At 41.2% G+C, this 20,134-nt stretch overlaps 1 protein-coding gene across 3 annotated transcripts in view; it reads left to right on the plus strand.

The window, feature by feature from the left end:
* The window catches only part of SLC24A2 (solute carrier family 24 member 2), a 292,349-nt gene that overhangs the window by 203,139 nt on the left and 69,076 nt on the right, over positions 1 to 20,134 (plus strand). For 2 of the 3 annotated variants that reach the window (XM_061425191.1, XM_061425193.1), the window contains one exon: positions 13,341 to 13,391. The exons of the other annotated variant lie outside the window; for it this stretch is intronic. In XM_061425191.1, coding sequence (XP_061281175.1) covers positions 13,341 to 13,391 — 51 coding nt within the window. The remainder of the gene's footprint in view (positions 1 to 13,340; positions 13,392 to 20,134) is intronic. 3 annotated transcript variants of the gene reach the window in all.

Raw genomic sequence — 20,134 nt, forward strand, 5'->3', positions numbered from 1 at the left:
AAAAAAAAAAAATTCCTCTTTCCAACATATTGGTTAAAAAAATCTGAAAAAGCAATTACTGTACTAATTTTTTAATCCTGGTGAAATGTCCTTAGGCCACTGTTTATGTAGTTAGGACTCATAACCTTCTGCAAGTCCCTGCCTTCTCCTATATCATCAGATCTCTGGTTCACAGCAGGCATTTGCCGTTTAATGTAAGGTGCATAATGGGCTACTTGTGAAACATGTCTTAATCTTCTACATTGTCTTTGCATCCTGGATTTTAAAATCACTCCTATCTTCCCACTTTTTATGGTATTTAAGTAGGAATAATGGTAAATGGATTTCTACTTCAATGAAATTTAGAGGATTGAATAAACATTCTTTGTACTTTGATCCTGTAATTTTTTTCATAATTTGGGGTGATTGTTTCTATTGTGGTAGGGAGCCAAGTATTCAATAAAGTGACATCCTGACCAGAACTGAAGTGTAGACTACAAAATTATAAGAGTAGTTTGAATTACTTCCCTTTCAGTGGCCTTAATTTCCTTTGTCTTCCAGTCTTTTTCCCTCCATTTCATTCTGTTTCCAAATCTTCTTGCCTTCTCATTCTTTTCATCTCTTGCCCTTTTGTCCCTCTTGAATAGCTGAAGTTTGTTTGTCCATTTTATTGCTTTTCCTCCCCTCTTCTAGGACACATTTCTGATATTTTTTGATGCTCAGTGCATTGGAGGGTAGAAACTCAGCTGTGCTGACCCGACGGCTGGATATAATTTAGCACTGATTCTCTCTGCCTGGCAGACTCTTCTGAATCCAGCCAGGCTGCAGGATGAGATCCAGGAGAACATCCAAATTGTTCTCTAGCCAGCATGCAGCATCCATTCCACTCATCAGTCAGGTTGGGTTTTTTTCTTTTTCATCTCCATTTCCAAGCTATTGCCGCCATCTTGTCTTCTATATGCTGAGCACTCTCCTGATGGCACTTTGGTATGTTGTAAATCCTCCTGAAACTGGTCTTATTGGCCGTCTGGCTTTTAGTTGAGCAAAAGTTATCCTGAAGCAATGAAGAGGATTCCAACAGTTGAGGCTACATGCATTTTCCCTTCGCAGACTTCCTTCCTGCAGAGAAATTGAAGACAGAATAGTTGAAACTGTGGAGTTAGAACACTAAAATGGAAGGAGTCATAGGTGTCCATACCAAAGGTAACCAGGCTAAGGAGGATTAACAGAGCACTATTAAATAGAGATTTAATTCAATTCAACAGCATCTGAACACCTACAGAGTGCCAGGAACTCTGCTGGGTGCTCAATTAACAAAATGAATGTGTTGATTCCTTGCCCTAAATGACAGAAAGCAAGTAGGTTAAGGTGCCTTTGATGAGCACACACAGAAGGGTATACTTGAAATAGACACAGTGGAGGGAGTGACTTACACTAGGGATGGGGGGGCATTCGGGAATGCCGCCTGCAGGAGGGAACCTCCAAGTGAGTCACTAGATTAGAAGATCTCATAAGATTCCAACACAAAAAGAGGATGTGAGGGATTTAGAGAGATATGTCCAGTTTGTGTTCTGAAAGCCTTATGCTGGTAACAATGTGAAAGACAGGTGAAAGGTGCCAGGACAAGACAGTAAATGGTAAGAAAGAGAACGAGTAGGTGGTAAGAAACAAGAGTTCAAATAGGACTACTGCAGTAACCTCAGCAAGGCTTCCGACTAAGGCAGGGACAGTAGGAATGGAGCAGAAAAGACAGAACTGAGGCTGTTCAGGGTGGAATTGATAGGGCTTCATGACAGTATTCGTGGGCTTCCCTTGTGGCTCAGCTGGTAAAGAATCTGCCTGCAATGCGGGAGACCTGGATTCAATCCCTGGGTTGGGAAGATCCCCTGGAGAAGGGAAAGGCTACCCACTCCAGTGATCTGGCCTGGAGAATTCCACAGACTGTATAGTCCATGGGGTCACAAAGAGTCGGACACGACTGAGCAACTTTCACTTTCATGACTGGTTGGGTTGTGGGTGTGGCCATAGAAGCATCAGCATCACTTAAAGCCCCAGCCTTTGGATCTTAGTCAAATGTAATATAACCAAGCTCACATTTCTGTGAAAGAGAACAGTGGGCTTATCTGTATGTGTCAACTCAAAAAAATCCTTTTAAAAAAAGGATAGGGGAAGAGAATGGAACCTCTTGCCACTTTCAAGACTGAGCAATAAATGTGTGTGTACCCCCCACCCCAAATTTGATAAGACTTAAGAAGAAAGTACCTTTTGCCTGATTTTGTAAACATAATCATTTCATTTACAGAGATGCAAGAATGCAAAGATGTAGATGTCATCAGTGAACATGTTAGCTTCTTAACCCCCTACCTATACAAAAAACTTACCGAGAACATGTTTTAGAAACTTGCTATTAGAAGGACTCAAACAGATTTTTTAAAAAAGAAATAAATTCCAAATGTTGCATAGATGGTATCTAATATTGTATATTCTTTGCTTTCAAACCGTATTCCTTTCACTGTCTTTGACAATGTCATTTTCTCCCTGGAAATGCCAGCTGAAAAGTAAGAGAAGTGAAAAAATATTGACTATTCAGCCAGAATTCTGGATTGATGCCCATGGAGGCAATAATAATGAAAAATGGAATGACTAACCCTGATTTCTTACCATGTGCCAGGCACTGTGCTAAGCATTTTATATACATTAACTCGTTCAATTTTCAGCATCATCCTATGAGTCTGTTACACGAAAAACTTAACTATATTATAACCTCTTCTATTATAACCATTTTACTGATAAAGATACTGAAAGTTACAGTAGTAAATAATTTGACCCAGGGATAAGGGAAATCATAGCCTGGTTCAAATCAAGGTTTGTTGGACCCCAGAATTCACTTTCTTAACCACTGAATAATACTACTTTGACAAACAGCTGGAATCCCTTTTAAGCTTTCCTTTTGAAAATCAAAACTTATATTATCTCTTTCCCTGAGTTACACATTCTTTAAATAGTGCCAACAGTCTCTATGTATCTGATGTCATTACAAAAGAATGTGACATTTATAGACTTCCTTTGGCATGACATAACTAGTTATTATTTTTTATCATTCTTCTCCTTTGACCTTTTTCTTCTCCAGTATAAACTTGTGCAGAGAATGTTAGAACAAGGCTCTAATCCTGGGTGCCCACTTATTGCGACTATAATAAGTGAGCCTGAATCCACATCACTGCTGGGCTTTGACCCAGTCATAGAATGATAGCTCCTACATACTGAGAATTTCCAGTGTTCCCAGTGTCACATAAACCCCCTTAGAGCAATGCAGTAAGGGAGTACTAGAATTAGCCCCATTTTGCAGATGATGAAACTAAGGCTTTCAAAGGTCATGCAGCTAGTAAGTAGTAAACTGTGGATTAGAACCCATACCTCTTGACTCCAGAAATTATGCTGAGTGCCATAAGATCACCTTGTTCATCTCCGTGGTGATAAGGGCTCCTGATACCAGCTTCACTCTGGTTTTGTGATGATCAGAAGGATACTATGATGGGAGTTCCCTGATTTAGTTGAAGGGAAACTAATAAATGCTTTAAAGTACCTAATAATTAATACCTATCACATACATAATGAATATTATTTGCCAATTATGTGTTAGGTATCTGTAATATTTACCACAACCCTACAAGGCAGCTATTATTGTTCCCATCGTATATGAGTGTGAGAGCTGTGTGTCAAAGAGGTTAGCTAACTTGCCCAAGCTCTCATGGCTGGTGAGTGGCAGAGCCAGTTTTCAAGTCAAAGTCTGTGGGGTCCACAGTACAAATGATGGGGCTGTCATGCTGTATCATTGCATGCTTTTCTCCATCCCTTTGGGAAAAAGGAAGAACATTATGACAAAGTATCAGTGTTTAAAGTTAACTTAGGACTGTTGCGATTCTTAATTACACAATTAAAAGGTCACATAAATGTCCAGGAAATCTTTTTTTTTTTTTAACCACACTGTTTGGGGTTAATTCTCTTGCCTGGGCGGCTCACTGCTTTTCTTTAAAAATCCTTTCCAGAAACCTGCTTGTTCTCTCCTGTTCTCTTCCCCTCCCCAACCTACCTCAGCAGGGAAGGAGCAGAACAGCTCTTCCTGGTCCCATTTTTCTTGTTTGATCATCCAGAGCATGTAAATTACAGTGAAATATGGCCTGAGTCAGCTTCTCACAGGACAGAAATCAGTAACCATTGATATTGCTAAGCAACACCGCAGAGGAGCAAGACTGCAAATTAGGTGACAAATTTATAAGAAGTTGGAGTGTCTGGGGACTCTCTTGGGTGTTTCATTATGAACCATCTGGATGATCCACAGTAATGACCACACATTATTGTTCACTGTTCAAGGATGATAATTCCCATATAATTATATGGCACCTCCCTGTGTGATCCTCACCTACCTTTCAGAATCTTTCACTGTGTTTTTCACAATCCAGATATTTCCCTGAAAAATAATTGGGAACAGTTACACCTAACGGACAATGTTCATTCCTCTCCTAAATAAGATTTTTTTTAATTACTCTTTTGACTCATGTGGTGGCATAGCTAGATGGCAAGAATGTGCAAAAAAAAAAAAAAGAGTGTGTTAGTCATGGCATACTAGCATTTCCATTGGCCTGACGTGGACTTAGCCTTGGTGTCCCAGAGAAGCCTGAGGTGATGAGACTCGTAGTCTGCTCCTAAGTCAGAGATAAGCACACGGTGGTACCTACACCAAGGGAGATAGGTAAGCCTCAAGGGAAATGAGGAAGGGAACCAAAGCCTTTGGCTTTTCCAGAAGGGTAGCTGAGCAAGGACCCCTCCCTGGTCTCACTTGTTCATTCATTCACTCATTCACTAATATTTATAAGAAAATTGGACTCACCATCCTGATTTTAAACCAAGCCCAGAGTGGTTTGCTTTTTTTAAATTTGGAATTGGTTACCAACATTTAAGGTACTTCCCTGGTGGCTCAGATGGTAAAAAAAAAAAAAACTGCAGTGTGGGAGACCTAGGTTTGATACCAGGGTCAGGAAGATCCCCTGGAGAAGGGAATGACAACCCATTCCAGTATTCTTGCCTGGAGAATTCCATGGACAGAGGAGCCTGGCAGGCTCCAGTCCATGGGATCACAAAGAGTCAGACACAACTGAACTACTAACACACACACATACACACACACACACTCCAGCATTTAAAAGTCAGGAATTTTCACATAAAAGTCCAGATATCTGGCTTCCCTGGAATAATCAGATCTCTTAACACTGTCCCAGCCTTTCCTCATGGAGTGGGAGCTAAGAGGCTGTCACCCCTTTAGGCATTCACTGGCCACTTTTCCACAGTCCCTACCGCTCCCTATGTTGGCCTCGGTCCACTGTCCTCACCCACACACCTGGCCCCTGTGGTTCATGGGTGCTTTATCACTGGGCCAGCTGCTGGGGATCTTTGTGATCCCTAATTTGGCCACCAATGTAGTATCAGTAGTTCTAAGGGACTGAGGCCTCAGAATGATATCAGCCGATTGACATTAACAAGGAAATACATGTAGGAAGTAAGGGAGACCAAAACAAGAACAAAGCAAAACAAGTGTGTCTGGGTTTGCTGGAAGCTTGAAAAGGAAGAGTGAGTTTTTTATGAAGGGGCTGGATTCAGAGGGTGTGAAAATCAGGTGATAAATGTCTAAGAGGCAGTGATGTATGTAAGGACATAAATCCGACTTGACACTCAGTAGCTGAGGGAAGGTTACTTACAAGTTCAGCCTTTTATTTTCATTTGCAAACGTACTGGCTTGCTTCCAAAAGCCTAAGTGAGAGATTTTAATCCCATAGAAGAAAAAGAAGCACTCGTTAGCATAGATTTGCAAGAGCTGAATATGAGAACTCCATAGGACGAAATCACCTCTGTTTACACCTTGTGTATGACATAGATATGTTACCACACGTTGGGTAGCGTGTCCCCAGGCAACTGTGTTTTCAGTTAGGAGGCTCTCAGGGAAGTTTAACACACAAACACTATTCCCCTACAGATTGCTAAGCAGAACTTGTGCAGTGAGTCAGTGCTCTGAAAGCTTTTTTTGAGTGAGAATTTGAATTTGAAGGTTAAAATATTCCTTTTATTCTGACTTGAGTCTGAAGTGAGAATATGGTTGTTTCCTCATTTAACCTCCATCTCTTAAGGGTTTTTTTTTTGACTTAAGAAAAGTACTTGCCTTGACAAGAACAATTGTTATAAAGGAGTGATGACCAAAGAAAGCCTTTTAATGGAAAGCAATTAATTTTGGTGGACCGTACAGCCCTTTTTTAGGTAAATCAAAAAGCTTTCAATTGGGCTGACTTAGAAATATCTTTTAGCTCGGAATACATATTGATTTTGACAAAAAATTTTCACACAGCAAGAGAAGAGAAACAAAGTCAACCCAAATCAAGCACTGTAAGGAACTTTAAAAAATTGTATGGATCTACAAATATAAATGTTATGTTTGTAGGGAGTGGATGGGAAATGACAAATACATAACTCCCATACTATTTATTCACAAAACTTCAATAATGAAAATAAATTCACAAATTAAAAAAAAAAGAAAACACCTTAGACTAAAATGTTAATACTACCAAACATGGTTCTGGAAGTTAGCCAGGGCAGCCTTTCATTAAACTGAAAGTTTTCCTTTTGACATTCTTCCTTGTGTTTAAGGAAAGGCACCTGGGGAAGGAGGGCTGTGGGGTCTTGACTTGCACATTTCAAGTTTTGACACTGACATTGGTGCCCACCCACAGAGATAATGAGAGTCTGATAAGATTTAACAACCTCATGCCGGGCTGAAATAGAGGTTCCCATTGGAACTTTGGCAGACAAGGAAGAGAGATGTCCATCGGCAGACAAATGGATAAGAAAGCTGTGGTACATATACACAGTGGAATATTACTCAGCCATTAAAAAGAATACATTTGAATCAGTTCTAATGAGGTGGATGAAACTGGAGCCTATTATACAGAGTGAAATAAGTAAGAAAGAAGAACATCAATACAGTATACTAATGCATGTATATGGAATTTAGAAAGATAATAACGATGACCCTATGTGCAAGACAGCAAAAGAGACACACAGATGTACAGAACAGTCTTTTGGACTCTGTGGGGGCGAGGGTGGGATGATTTGAGAGAATAGCATTGTTCAGTTCAGTTCAGTCGCTCAGTCATGTCCGACTCTTTGAGACCCCATGAACTGCAGCACGCCAGGCCTCCCTGTCTATCACCAACTCCCGGAGTTTACCCAAACTCATGTCCATTGAATCAGTGATGCCATCCAACCATCTCATCCTCTGTCATCCCCTTCTCCTCTTGCCCTCAATCTTACCCAACATCGGGGTCTTTTCAAATGAGTCAGCTCTTTGCATCAGGTGGCCAAAGTATTGGAATTTCAGCTTAAACATCAGTCCTTCCAATGAACACCCAGGATTGATCTTTAGGATGGACTGGCTGGATCTCCTTGCAGGCCAAGGGACTCTTAAGAGTCTTCTCCAACACCACAGTTAAAAATCATCAATTCTTCTGCACTCAGCTTTCTTTATAGTCCAACTCTAACATCCATACATGACTACTGGAAAAATTATGGTCCGCCTTGACTAGATGGACCTTTGTTGACATTATGTATATTATCATATGTGAAACAGATCGCCAGTCCAGGTTCGATGCATGGGACAGGGTGCTTAGGGCTGGTGCACTGGGATGACCCTGAGGGATGGGATAGGGAGGGAGGTGGGAGGGGGGTTCAGGATGGGGAATACATCTACACCCATGGCTGATTCATATCAATATATGGCAAAAACCACTACAATATTGTAAAGTAATTAGCCTCCAATTAAAATAAATAATTTTTTTTAAAAATCAAGTAATGGATTAAATATCAAGTGTCTGAAACATTTTCCTTTAAGCACCAAATTTAACATTCACTTTAACATAGGCATTTTTTTTCTAAAATTGATGGCAGTATTCTATGCCTTTATGGAAAGAATTTCTTAATGGAAATTATTTTTAATGCTTAAGGATATGATGATGAATGTTATTGCATTCTTTTAAATATAAAATCTTTAAAATTACTGAAGTACATAAAATTATCTACTTCTACACTTAAAGGCCCTAATTTGCAATTTTTGTACTAGTTTTTCAGAATCTCTGGCATCTTGTTCACTGAAACGATACCAAAGTAACTTTCTTTTGTAATTGAGAATTAGTATCTAGCAGTTATTAATACTACATAAGCCTTGCTTCAGAAAAGTTGGGTTTGAGTATAGGGTGTATCATGGAACTCGGTTAAATCAATAACCTGATGATCCCTCAGTTGTGACAATAAGATCTAACCTAGAGTATCATACTCTAGGTTAATTAAAATAGAGGTTTAATTAAAATAGAGCATGCGGAGCTGCTTGAGTACTAATAAACAGTCAATAAATGCAAAAAAGGAAGAGAGGTACCAATTATTAAGGATACCTGTGCCACATGACACAAAGTGCATTATAGATATGTTCTTATCTGATCCTCCAAAAACCCTCCTGAAAATAGGTATTTATTGTTCTTGTCCCTATTTTACTGAAGAAGAGACTAAGGTGCAGAGAAGATCACCAGCTCATAAGTCATAGAACCAAGCTTTGAATTAGCTATCTTAACTGTCTCAGAAGCCCTCTGTTTTTTTAGTTTATTTTACTGAGGTATAGTTGATTTACAGCGTTGTGTCAGTTTTACTGTACAGCAAAATAATTCAGTTATACATATATAAATTATTTTTCATATTCTTTTCCACTATGGTTTATCACAGGATATTGAGTATAGTCCCCTGTGCTATACACATAGGACCTTGTTGTTTATCCATTCTAGGTATAATAGCTTGCATCTGCTAATCCCAAACTACCCTTCCCCTACCCTCCTTAACCTTGATAGCGATATTATGGGATCAGCAGTCCAGAAGCCTTAAGTATCAGTGTCTGCCGTCCTGACTTCAGCAAGTCCAGGGAAGTTCAACAAACCAAAGTACTGTTATTTGGGAGCTGTGCCTTTATATGCTTTGATTAAGAAATATAAGGAGCGCATGTGATACACAAAAAGCACTGTTCTAGTTGGGAGGGATCCAAAGAGGAATACAGTCTCAGTCTCCAAGATATGGACATCCTAACTGGAGAGACAGACTTTGCAAATATTACAGGGAAGGGTGCATAGGTCCCAAGCTGGAACACTGGTGATCAGAAGGATGAAGGGTCTGCTTTTCACATCCTGTTCCCATGGTTATGGTCCATGTTTTGACATTCTTCGCAGATTTGAGAGTAGAAGAGGAGGAGGATGAAGAAATTTCTTTTAAATTCTAGCTCAAAGGGAAGAATATCTTTTATTGTTGGATACCGATTAGCTATTTTAAACTTCTGTAAATACTGTTGAGTTAGTTTCAACAAACCTGTGTAAAATAGCAAGTTTTCTTAAGGGTTCTGCTCCATATGCCATGGGTTCTCTTTCACTCTTCTTGGTGATGCTTGCAATAATGAAGCTGCTTATTATTGATTGCTTAGTGGGTATTATTATCTCACCTACTCTTCACCACAGCTTTGTGAGATAGATATTAATACAAGCATGCCCTTTTATAGCTGAGGACACCAAGACTCAGAAAGGCAAAGCAATTTGCTCAAAGTCACACAGCTAAAAAGTGGCAGATCTTGGGTTCAAACCTGGACCCTGGCTTCAAAGCCTGTGTTCTTAACTTCTTTTAGCTACTGAAAATAATCCTTTCCTGGATGTGATGTAATCTGATATCTGCATACTTCCTTAATAGGTATTAGACAACTTTACCAAGGAACTAATCTCTGTGTTAAGAAAATCTAAAATCTAAATTTTAGATCTACAAACTCAGTGTCAAAAATAAAGCAGCTCTTTGATTTAAGAAAACACACAAGTTATTTTTTCCATCAACCAACACTTAATGAATGTTGCTTTCACTGATTTCTCTACCTCTGCTCTTTATTCTAACAAAATGAATTCAGCATAGATTTTTCTGTTGACTTTCTGTTTTATATGTCAGAATTTTGAGGCCTGGAAGGTGCTGCTCCTATCTGGGGAAATTTGTTGAGAAAGGGGTTGAGAATGCCAGAGGTTCCAAAAGTGGAACTGAGAAGGTCAATGTTGGAAGGAGAAATCTGTGTCCATGCCCTTTTTAAGAAAGGAAGAAATTAGGGGCCAAAAAGCACTAGTTCTTAGTTGCAGATCCATTGAGACTGAAGATCTTTTCCTTGACTTATCAACCAAGATGGCGGACAAGAATTCAGAGGTACGTTAAAGTCAGGTGATGACCTTGCTGGAAGGCCTGAGAGGCAGTGGGCAGAGGAATATCAGTAGATTCAGGCTCTCCTAGAGCCCCAGGAGCTTGGATGCCCATGGATCCACCTGCCCAAATGGTGAGCAATCATGCCATGTTAGGCAGCTGATCAGCTCATAGGCTCGTCTCAAACACCAGCCACTGGGTTCCAGACTTTTTCTTAGAGAAATCTTATAGAGAAGAGGCACTGGATGGTAATCAGGATGATCTTCACTACTGATTCATCCCTTTGCCTCGTGCTCAGTTGACATAATGGAAGTTATTCAATGGTATTAAACAGCCCCCTCTTGATCCCCCTCCCTCCTCCCTCCTATCCCAAGAAATTCAGTTTGGATTGGGACCACTTTGAATCCTAATCCAATGGTGCTAAAGTTGCCATGGCTACTGTCCATGGGGAGTGTGCTGACGGGAGCCCATTGCCGCTTGCAGGTGAGTTTTCATTCATGCCTCTCAGGCCGCTTTCCATGAGGTGTCCATGGGCTGTGGGACGCTAGCTGGGTGCAAATGTGCTCCAACTTAGGGATGCGCACTAGTCACATGTCGCACCCCTCTTCCTGCACCTTCTGAGCCCCTGGTTCAAGGAAGGGAGGCGCTGGCTGTTGGAGATACTGTCCCACCAGCCCCAGGAGACCACCCTGACCATTTGGAAGAACTGAGGTGCCGAGTTCACTGTCTCACTATCCCATTGAGGTCAATGATAAAAACTCTATTCCAACAGGCTGGTTCGTGTACCTTTTTTTAAGTAAGCACCAAACATGATTCTCTTCACTTGGGCAAATACTGTTTCCTTGCCCACCTTCTTCACTGTGCTTCAAGTCACTCCATCACCTGTTGTCATTCAGCCTTTCACTGTTCTGATTCCTTCTCTTCTACCACCTTTAGCCTCCTTTTTGGTATATCCTGTCCAGGTCTTGTCCCCCTGCCCCAGTCCTCATCTAAGGAAGTAGCTAAGGAACAATCTAGGAATCGCCACAGCAGCAAGAATGTGTGAGTTTTGTCAACCACCCCTGGATCCAGTTTTGACCATGTTGGTATTAATTTAATAAATTAATCAAAGAATATGATTGTATGTGTTTATACCTGGCTCCTTGAGAGAGGAGGTAAAGACTTAATCACATCTGTCTCTAGCAGATGTTTGAAAGTTTGGGACTGATACATGAAGACCGGTGTGTGTGTGTACAGAGAGGTAGCATCTCAAAAGGCAAAAATGCAGTAGTGTATCTCCACTGTGTAGAAATATGGTTTCGACCCAACTTTGCAAACATGAACTCCACATTCTGTTTCCTTGGCAAAGAAAGAGAATGCCAGCTGCTTATTCGCCTGCTTTACCTCAGGGAAAGAGTGGAGGTTACAAAAAAATTAGTTGGCTGGTATAATTCATCAGCTTACTGCAGGATTATACATACACATCACACCACTCACACACAAGGCACAGATTATGTGTAAAGCCACCATGAACATGTGTTTAATATTTACGAAGGAATTTAGATCACCTTAAAATCCCAGACTTTGGCAGTATCACTTGTATAATAGACTACTGTTCTTAAAATGGCAGGAAAAAAAAATGTTTTTTTAACTGAAGGCAATCCCTAGAAGTCAATTTTTTTAAAAGCCTTCTTGTTTGGATGCAAAATTCAATTTCTTATTGAAGCACTTGCATCCTTTGTCATGGGTCTAACAAAATCCAGAATAGTTAGGCTTTTGCAGAAACGTAAAAATGAGGTGATTTTTCTCCCCAAGGCATAATTTTGTATTAGTGTGTTAAAATAGCTTTAGGTAAAATGTTAGGCACATGGAAAAAGAATGTGTATAATATATACTATAAAGAGAAGAATATTTATTATTGTGTTTTAAACTAGAGCCTTATCTTGTACACAGAACCCATCAGTTATTAGTCCATTCATATGGGAGTTTTTAGCAGCCCACCAAGTTAATGAGCCATGGAAGCATTCCACAGAATCACAGGAGTATCTCACATCTCATTAATATCTCTTAAGTTTATTGGGAGAGTGTTGTGATGACCAGGAAAATATTTTTAACCTGCTCAAAATGTTGCTTCAAACAATCTGGAATTTTCAGATGGACAGGAATGAAAGTTTCTGTTTTAGAACTGAAGGAAGAAAACAGAAATGGTGTGTCCCCACCTCTTCTGTCCCCCTCTCCAAGATGCCGCTTCTACCAGCTGACTCAGACGAGCTTGCTTTCGGCCAGCAGTTTCCATCGCAGCCGAGGCCTTTCCTGAGCTGCATCCAGGAGGTTGCCTCCTGGCCTCTGCAGGCTACGTGGCGGCAGGTGATGCCCTGAGCATGGAGTTGTGGCTGCTCTGAGCCACCTGCCCTTCCCTGGGAGCATGCCTCCCACTTCCTCCCGAAGTCTTTTGCACCTTTCCCAGCCCTTCCAAGCATGTTGCACCCATGGTATTCAGTGCTTTTTGCCTGTAATATGAGATTAGACATGAAAGGGAAGTTTAGAACATGGTTTTTCATTTGGGGTTTTTCCCAGGTAGCCTTCCTTCCTTATTAACCTCTAGGAAGTAGTTCTGTTGGAGAAAAGCTATGAAATGAACTTCTGGGACTGCTGTTTCCTGGCAAGGAGTGCCAGCATCTACACACCCCAGTGGGTCTCTACAAACCTCGGAAGGGTCTCTGGTCCAGCCCTTCCTCTTGGCATATCATCTCTAAAAATGACAGGGCAAGGCTGGACCTGCCGTGAAGATATCTTCGCCAAGTGTTCTGTTTCATCAGATGTTAAAATAACTGTGTCCTGTTCTGTAATGCAGGGCACATCCTACCCCTAGTGGGATAATATATTTTAAGTGATTTCTGAAAATGGGCCGTGAAAGCCGTCTGCCACATGGCCCATGTTTGCACATCTCTATATAGTTACGATTGCGGAATTTGACAGTATAACTCTGAATCTGATTAATTAAGAATGTGTAAAAAACAAAGTTCTTGCATTACAGCTCGTTCCTTATCTTTGTGTCTTTTACTGTGATGTTGTAGAACTTGGATCATATGGAAAACTAAAATATTATGACACAATGACTGAAGAAGGTAAGAATGATTTTAGAATTGTATTCATTGGCTTTTTTTTTTTAATTTATGGTGTCTGTGGCTTGCCCATTTTTTTAGTCTTTATTTTCCCCCTCTTTGCATGACTTCAGTGACATTGTGTGATTTATAATTCTTTCTGCATTTTCGTCTAGTTGCTGCCATTGTGTTGATTTGGAATTGGAGACATGCAATACCATGGGTGATCATGTTATTCCATTCAAACGATCCAAACCATCTCAGTCGTGTAACACACTCAGTGAAATGGTGTCAGCAATGTAAACACAAGCCCACACCCATTGGATCACTGTTAGTTCCTCCACATGCTTACAACATAGAAAAATACATCAGACCGACACTTCCTTTTAATATGCCCCTAATTTGGGGGTGGGGGGAGATATGTATCTTCTGGTGATATTCTGATTTATGCAAAGGAATGAGCAATCTAAAGGAATCCCTAGATTCGAAATGGAGACCTGTTTCTGATGCAGAGGACTGTAGGCCCCTGTCCTTTTCTCCCACAACCCATGCTAACTCATCTGAGAGAGGCCAGGGTCATTGTTCCAGCCAGTGGGGCTGTATATATTGGAGTTCACACCGTGTGAGATTGGACATATTGTTTTGAGCATTTCCCCTGAGTAAATGAAGTCTGGCAGAGATTTATTTTTCAGTGCATCTACAATTCCACACACTGTCCCAGGGCACAGTCTTCCCCAAGTCAGTGACTTTTCTGAAATAAGTGCACCGTGGAACAGCAACTTAAAATTTTTGCATTCTGGTAAAAGGAGTTGTCCTCTTGTCCTAATCCCACACATACCTCTACTTTTTGACTAATAAATGATATTTGTAAGTTATGAAAACATTTGGAGTTTTCACATGCTTTTTTCACTGATACTGACAAGAGAGCTAAAGGTACCCTAGGAAGGGGATCAGTTCATTTTGTCCTTCAACATGAGAGAAACTCCCCAGAGTGTTGCATATCTTGTTTTCAGCTTCTAGTATTTCTGAGTTGCCTTAGTTTGCCAAAGGTCTCCTAGTTGCTCTGCATGCAGGAGGCAGAATGTCAGACAGCCCTCGATAAGAGGAAGGCCCTTCTCAGCCCCTCCCCACTCTGGCTTCTGCAAAGCTCTGGGTCCTTCTTTACTTTTATCTCTGTGCTGTCAGTTAACCATGGTGGTGTTTTCTAAAGCAGCGGGCCACAGTTAGAATCTCAGACTGGGCTCTACTGTAACCCAAGGCCCTCCCAACAACGTGGGGGAAGTGCAGATCCTTGGGCAGAAAGCCCTAAAGGCAGAAAGCTACCTACCAGCGTATCCTACCACCATGGGGACAGAAAGAGTAGTCCCTGCCTTAAAGGAAGGCTCCTGTCCCAGCTGTTATTTTCAGTCCATGTCTTCACACCACTTTGATTTTGCTTGATGATTGGCTTGGGAAGCCAAAACTTTGGGGCTCACTGACTTTATAATTTAATTGCTTTTCCAGGCATCTCACAGCCCTCAGTCTAAACTTCATAGCTTGAGTGGCCAGTGGGTTTGCTACCTTCTACCTGAGTAGTCACAACCCCTCACTCTTTCTCATCCCTCCATCCTGTCCTCTGCCTTCCGCCCTTAGCTGCTTCTGGCTTCTTGTTGCTTCTATTGACCTGTTTCTCCCTTACCCTTCCTTTCCTTCCTCTTCCCACATCTATGGGAGCAAATTGCCATTGGAGTGCTCCCTTTCTCTTCTTCCCCACACCAGAAAATTCAACATCACATGAAGATGCAAAAGTGCCGCTTCTGATCTGATGATACCAATTGATATCGAACAGCCGGGCTTTCTAAGCAGGCAAACAGAGTCAAAATAATGTCTAGCATGAGAAGCATGACCGGCCCGTAGCAAAACTGTAAAATTGTGTTTGGGGACCTTCCTGGGTCACCTTTAAGATTCCTTATCCTTCCCTGGACTGCCCATCCCTTCATGCATATCCCTTTGTGTCCCATTCTTAGCTGAAAATTCATCCCAGTTACAGTGATAGCTAAAGGTAGCTAAGGGAGCATTTTTAAAGTAAATTCTATGAAATATTACTATCAGATCATGTCATTAGGGATTTTGCAGCCATCCGGGGGAAAAAAAGAAAGCAAGCTTGATTTTGTTATTAAGTAAGCGGGAGAGCTTCTGAATTAAGCTAAATAGATTTCTTTACCATGTGACTTGTCAGAGCCTTCCTTCCATGTGCACCTGCGCACTGTAGCATATAATAATAAATCGTATAGAGGGATGGAGGCTTCCCTGGTGGCTCAGTGGTAAAGGATCCGCCTGCAACGCAGGAGTCATGGGTTCAATCCCTGAGTCAGGAAGATCCCCTGGAGGAGGAAATGGCCACCCATGTCGGTATTCTTGCCTGGAGAACTCCATGGGCAGAGGAGCCTGGCAGGCTACAGTCCATAAGGTCAGAAAGAGTCGGACACGACTGAAGCAAGTTAGCATGCACGCAGAGGGATAGAGTTTGCCGTATTGCCCAGACTATTTTGGTCAGAGAAACCATTCTTCCATGGAGCCTCTTGTGGGACTCTTTTAGAAATGCTGGTTAAGGCATTATCCTTTATCTAGAATAGTAACCTTTGAAAGACTCACAAGTTTTCCAAACACATAGCAATCCCTCTCAGGCACTCATGGAAAGGATGACTGGAGCAGCAGGTGGGGGCGGGGTGGGTCTCCATCCAGTCACCTCATATTACACCCTTTTGGCAGCTGCCTCCACGACAAGCCAGGCCTGGCTTAAACCTAATTCTGGGATTCCATCTAAAAGACTCAAGGCCAGTTCAGTAACCTCAGACCTGGCAACAGCCATGCATGACTTTCAAATTCCTCCTCTCACTGAAAATAATAATAATAACTGTGATTTATAGCATCTCCATGTTACACAACTTAAGGAAGTATGATAAAGATGAAGATGTTATGGGCAATAGGGGACTAGTTTAGCCTTCAAGAAATAGCGCTCTCCATTTGAGCATTTCTTTTCACAATTTTAGAAATGTGACTAGCCCTTGACACGGCTTTATTATACTTGCCCATGTGACCAGTCATTATTTGTAACTGTTTCTGGAGATTTCTCTGGATGTTGTGTGAAGTAAGCTACTTGCAATGAGGCCTGCTTTTTTTCCCTAAAGTGGATTAAGTGGAAAGATGAATTACATATGCCACCCCCATCCTAAGAAAAATTGCGTGATGATCTACTAAGTATAGAGAATTGTCTTGCACGTATTCAGTCTGTTATTTTAAGCACCTGCTTTATGCAAGTTATTCTGCTAGGTCTTCGTTGAAGTACAAGATTAAAAGGTAGACAGTTTGCCCCCATGGAACTTACAGATGGGGGAGAAATAAAACACTGAGTTTTAATAATCACTGCGCCACCAGGAAGAGAGTGGTAAGTCCCATAGGTATTCAGAAAAAAGATAACGGGCTACAGGAAGGGGAAAGATTGCTTTCAAGGGTGGGGGATGGGGAAGGAGAGGATTTTGTGAAGGTGGTCTTTGACCTGGGCCCTAAAAGATCAGTAAATATGGGTTACATTGGGGTAGGAAGACTGGTTCCCACCAGGCCCACCAGGCTGAGGGATGAAAGAAGGGGCCACACCAAGCCTTACTGAGTGCCCCCCACCCGCCAGGCACAATGCTCTGAGGGTAATATATTAATATATATTAAATTTATGTATATTAATTTAATCCTTGTAATGATCACAAGGTCGATTTTACTGATGATGAGAAAACCAAAGCCCAAACAAGTATTCTGTTAGATGTGGGAACTTTAAGATTCAGAGAAGCAAAGTGATTGGCTCTGGAACTCAGAGGTAGTAAGTTGCAATGTGGAACCTGAACTCAGGACCACTCACCGCCTTCTCAGCTCCACTGCGGTTGCTCGGCAAGGTGGTATAAGGAACTGGACAGTGCAGATTGGCTGCAGTGTAGGAGTAGGAAGAAAGGCTTGATGGAGACCAGATCATGGAAAAGTTGAACCACAGACTAAGGAATGACAGTTACTGACTGAAACATGGCCTCTGTACTTGATTACTAGACATTTAAATTTTTATTTTAGTAAAACGATCTGGGGCTTCCCTGGTGGTCCAGTGGCTAATGCTCCACCCTCTGGGCAGAAGGCCAGGGTTTGATCCCTAGTCAGGGATCTAGATCCCACATGCTACAGCTAAGAGTTTGTATGCTGCAACCAAAGATCCTGCATGCTGCAATGAAATTTTAATATTTAAAAATTTTAAACTTTAATATTTTAAATTTAAATATTAAATTTAATGTTTTTAAATATTTTTTTCACTGCTTACTCTCAGACACTGGGAAAAATTGTAACATTTTTTGTAAAGTTTGCCCCTCCCCTCAGAGCCCAGTTCCTCCCTCCCTTGTCTCAGGTGCCCAGAACCTAAATCAGAACAGCTGCCTGGGCCACACCCAACTTCCTCTCCTACCCTGAACCAGCAGAATTGTATCCACTCACTCATTCATTCCCTCCCTGGAGAAGGAAGTGGCAACCCATTCTTGTGTTCTTGCCTGGAGAATTCCATGGACAGAGGAGCCTGGCAGGCTATAGTCCCTATGGTCACAAAGAGTTGGACACAACTGAGCAACTAGACAACAGCATTCATTCTCTAACCTATTTGTTCAGCAACACCCATTCTGGACCAGGCATTAGACTGAGTACAGGGCTCGTGGAGATTAAAGATAGCTCTACTCCTAAAGAATTCACACTCCAGTGGGGAACACAGGCAGCAAGATGAGTAACATGGTGGGCAAACCCAAGGTGCCAAGGAGCCCAGTGGAAATGAGGACGGGATTCTCAAAAGAGGCCATGTCTCCACTCCCTCATTCCTGCTTCCCAAGGTGATGGCTCGCCCACCCTACCAACCACCTGATACTAATGTGTTCACTTGATAATAGCTGAGCATCTGCTCTGAATGAATCATGTTCCTAGACTTGATCTGTAACAAGATGTTTCCAGAGATTCAAGCAAGTGGCTCCAGGGACAGTCTTTTAGTGACCTCAGTTCCCCCTACGTGGGCAGCCATTCCTTTATCTCTTCATGGGATGATACTTAATATTCTTGGAAGGGCAATCTCCAGTTTTTACTTAAGGTAAATAACCCATAGTTTAACAGATAAACATATTCTACAGCACAGGGAAGTGTATTCAGTATCTTATAATAACCTATAATGGAAAAGAATCTGAAAAAGAATACACATATACATATATATATATTCATATATATATAACTGAATCATTTTGCTATATACCTGAAACTAACACAACATTGTAAATCAGCTATACTTGAGTTTAAAAATAAATCAGGAACCCATAGTTTATTTCTCATCTCCAGATAACCCAAATTCATACCATTATCACTCTGGAAAATCCTCAATAAATTGAACTTGGCTTCCTTTTAAATGAAAATGTAAAAAGTTAGTTCAAAAGAAAGCTTGTGTGATGGAACCGAGGAATTCAAAGAGATGCCTTTCCACCAGTGGCAGTATACACAACTACTCATCTCTGCTCTTTGGAGATAAACATTCATAAAGACATGCAGATAAGTAGGTAAACAGAACTCATGACTAAGGACACTTTGCAAATATGCAATGTATTATGTTAAACTCATTGCCATTTAACAGAAGCCATATCTAGAAAAATAATTTCCCCACTATTTAAAAAGTCAATCTTTGTTCATTTGTATAAATGAACAAAGACAAGTTTGTTTTAATATCAAGGGTAAGAATAATTATGATCTTTTCCTTATTGAAATTAAAGCTAGTTTCATGGCAACCAATAACCCCTTTACCAAGCTAAGAAACTAATAATGTCTTATATGAATCATGGGTTCCTCAGTTAGTCGTGTGGCTGAGTTTTGAAAATTTCAAAGAAACAGAAGCACCCGAAGATTACATAGTCTAGCCAGTTATTTTACATTCATAACTACAGTGAAATATTTCTGATGGCTCAGAATGTAAAGAATCTGCCCAGGAGACCTGGGTTCAATCCCTCGATTGGGAAAATCCTCTGGCAAACCACTCCAGTATTCTTGCATGGAGAATTCTATAGATGGATAAGCCTGGTGGGCTGCAGTCCATGGGGTTACAAAGAGTCAGACACGACTGAGCAACTAACACTTTAGCACAGATTCCAGTTCTTTTTCAAAAAGAAATTGAATTTTGTAATACTGTTCATTGGTATTTTCCATTGCCCAAAAGATATCCTCTGAAAATGTAATCCTAAAACGGGTACTTGGTGCTATCTGTGGCCTTCACATTATATTTTAATCCTGGCTTTGAACTGGTGAGACTGTGTTATATACTCTGATATATTAAGCAGGATAGGTTCAACTCTAGCAGAAAATCCAAATTAACAGGACTTAAGTCAGATAGAAGTGTATCTTTCATGAGTAAAAGAGGTCCAGAGGCAAGCTGTACATGGCTGATATGGAAGCTTCACAATAATCCAAGACCCAAACTCCTTCATCCTTCTGCTCCACCATCTTAATATATGACTTTCAACCTCAAGGGCACCTCATGTCCAAGGTGGCTGCCGCTACAGCTCCACCGTCACATCTGTGTTTCAAGAAGTCTTGTGCGTGCTCAGTTGTGTCCGACTCCTTTCGACCCCATGGACTGTAGCCTGCCAGGTGCCACTGCACTGTCCATGGGATTTTCCAGGCAAGAATACTGGACTGGGTTACCATTTCCTACTCCCAAAATTATTTTCCCCAGCTAT

Source organism: Bos javanicus, chromosome 8 (assembly GCF_032452875.1).
Source record: "Bos javanicus breed banteng chromosome 8, ARS-OSU_banteng_1.0, whole genome shotgun sequence".
Taxonomy (NCBI): domain Eukaryota; kingdom Metazoa; phylum Chordata; class Mammalia; order Artiodactyla; family Bovidae; genus Bos; species Bos javanicus.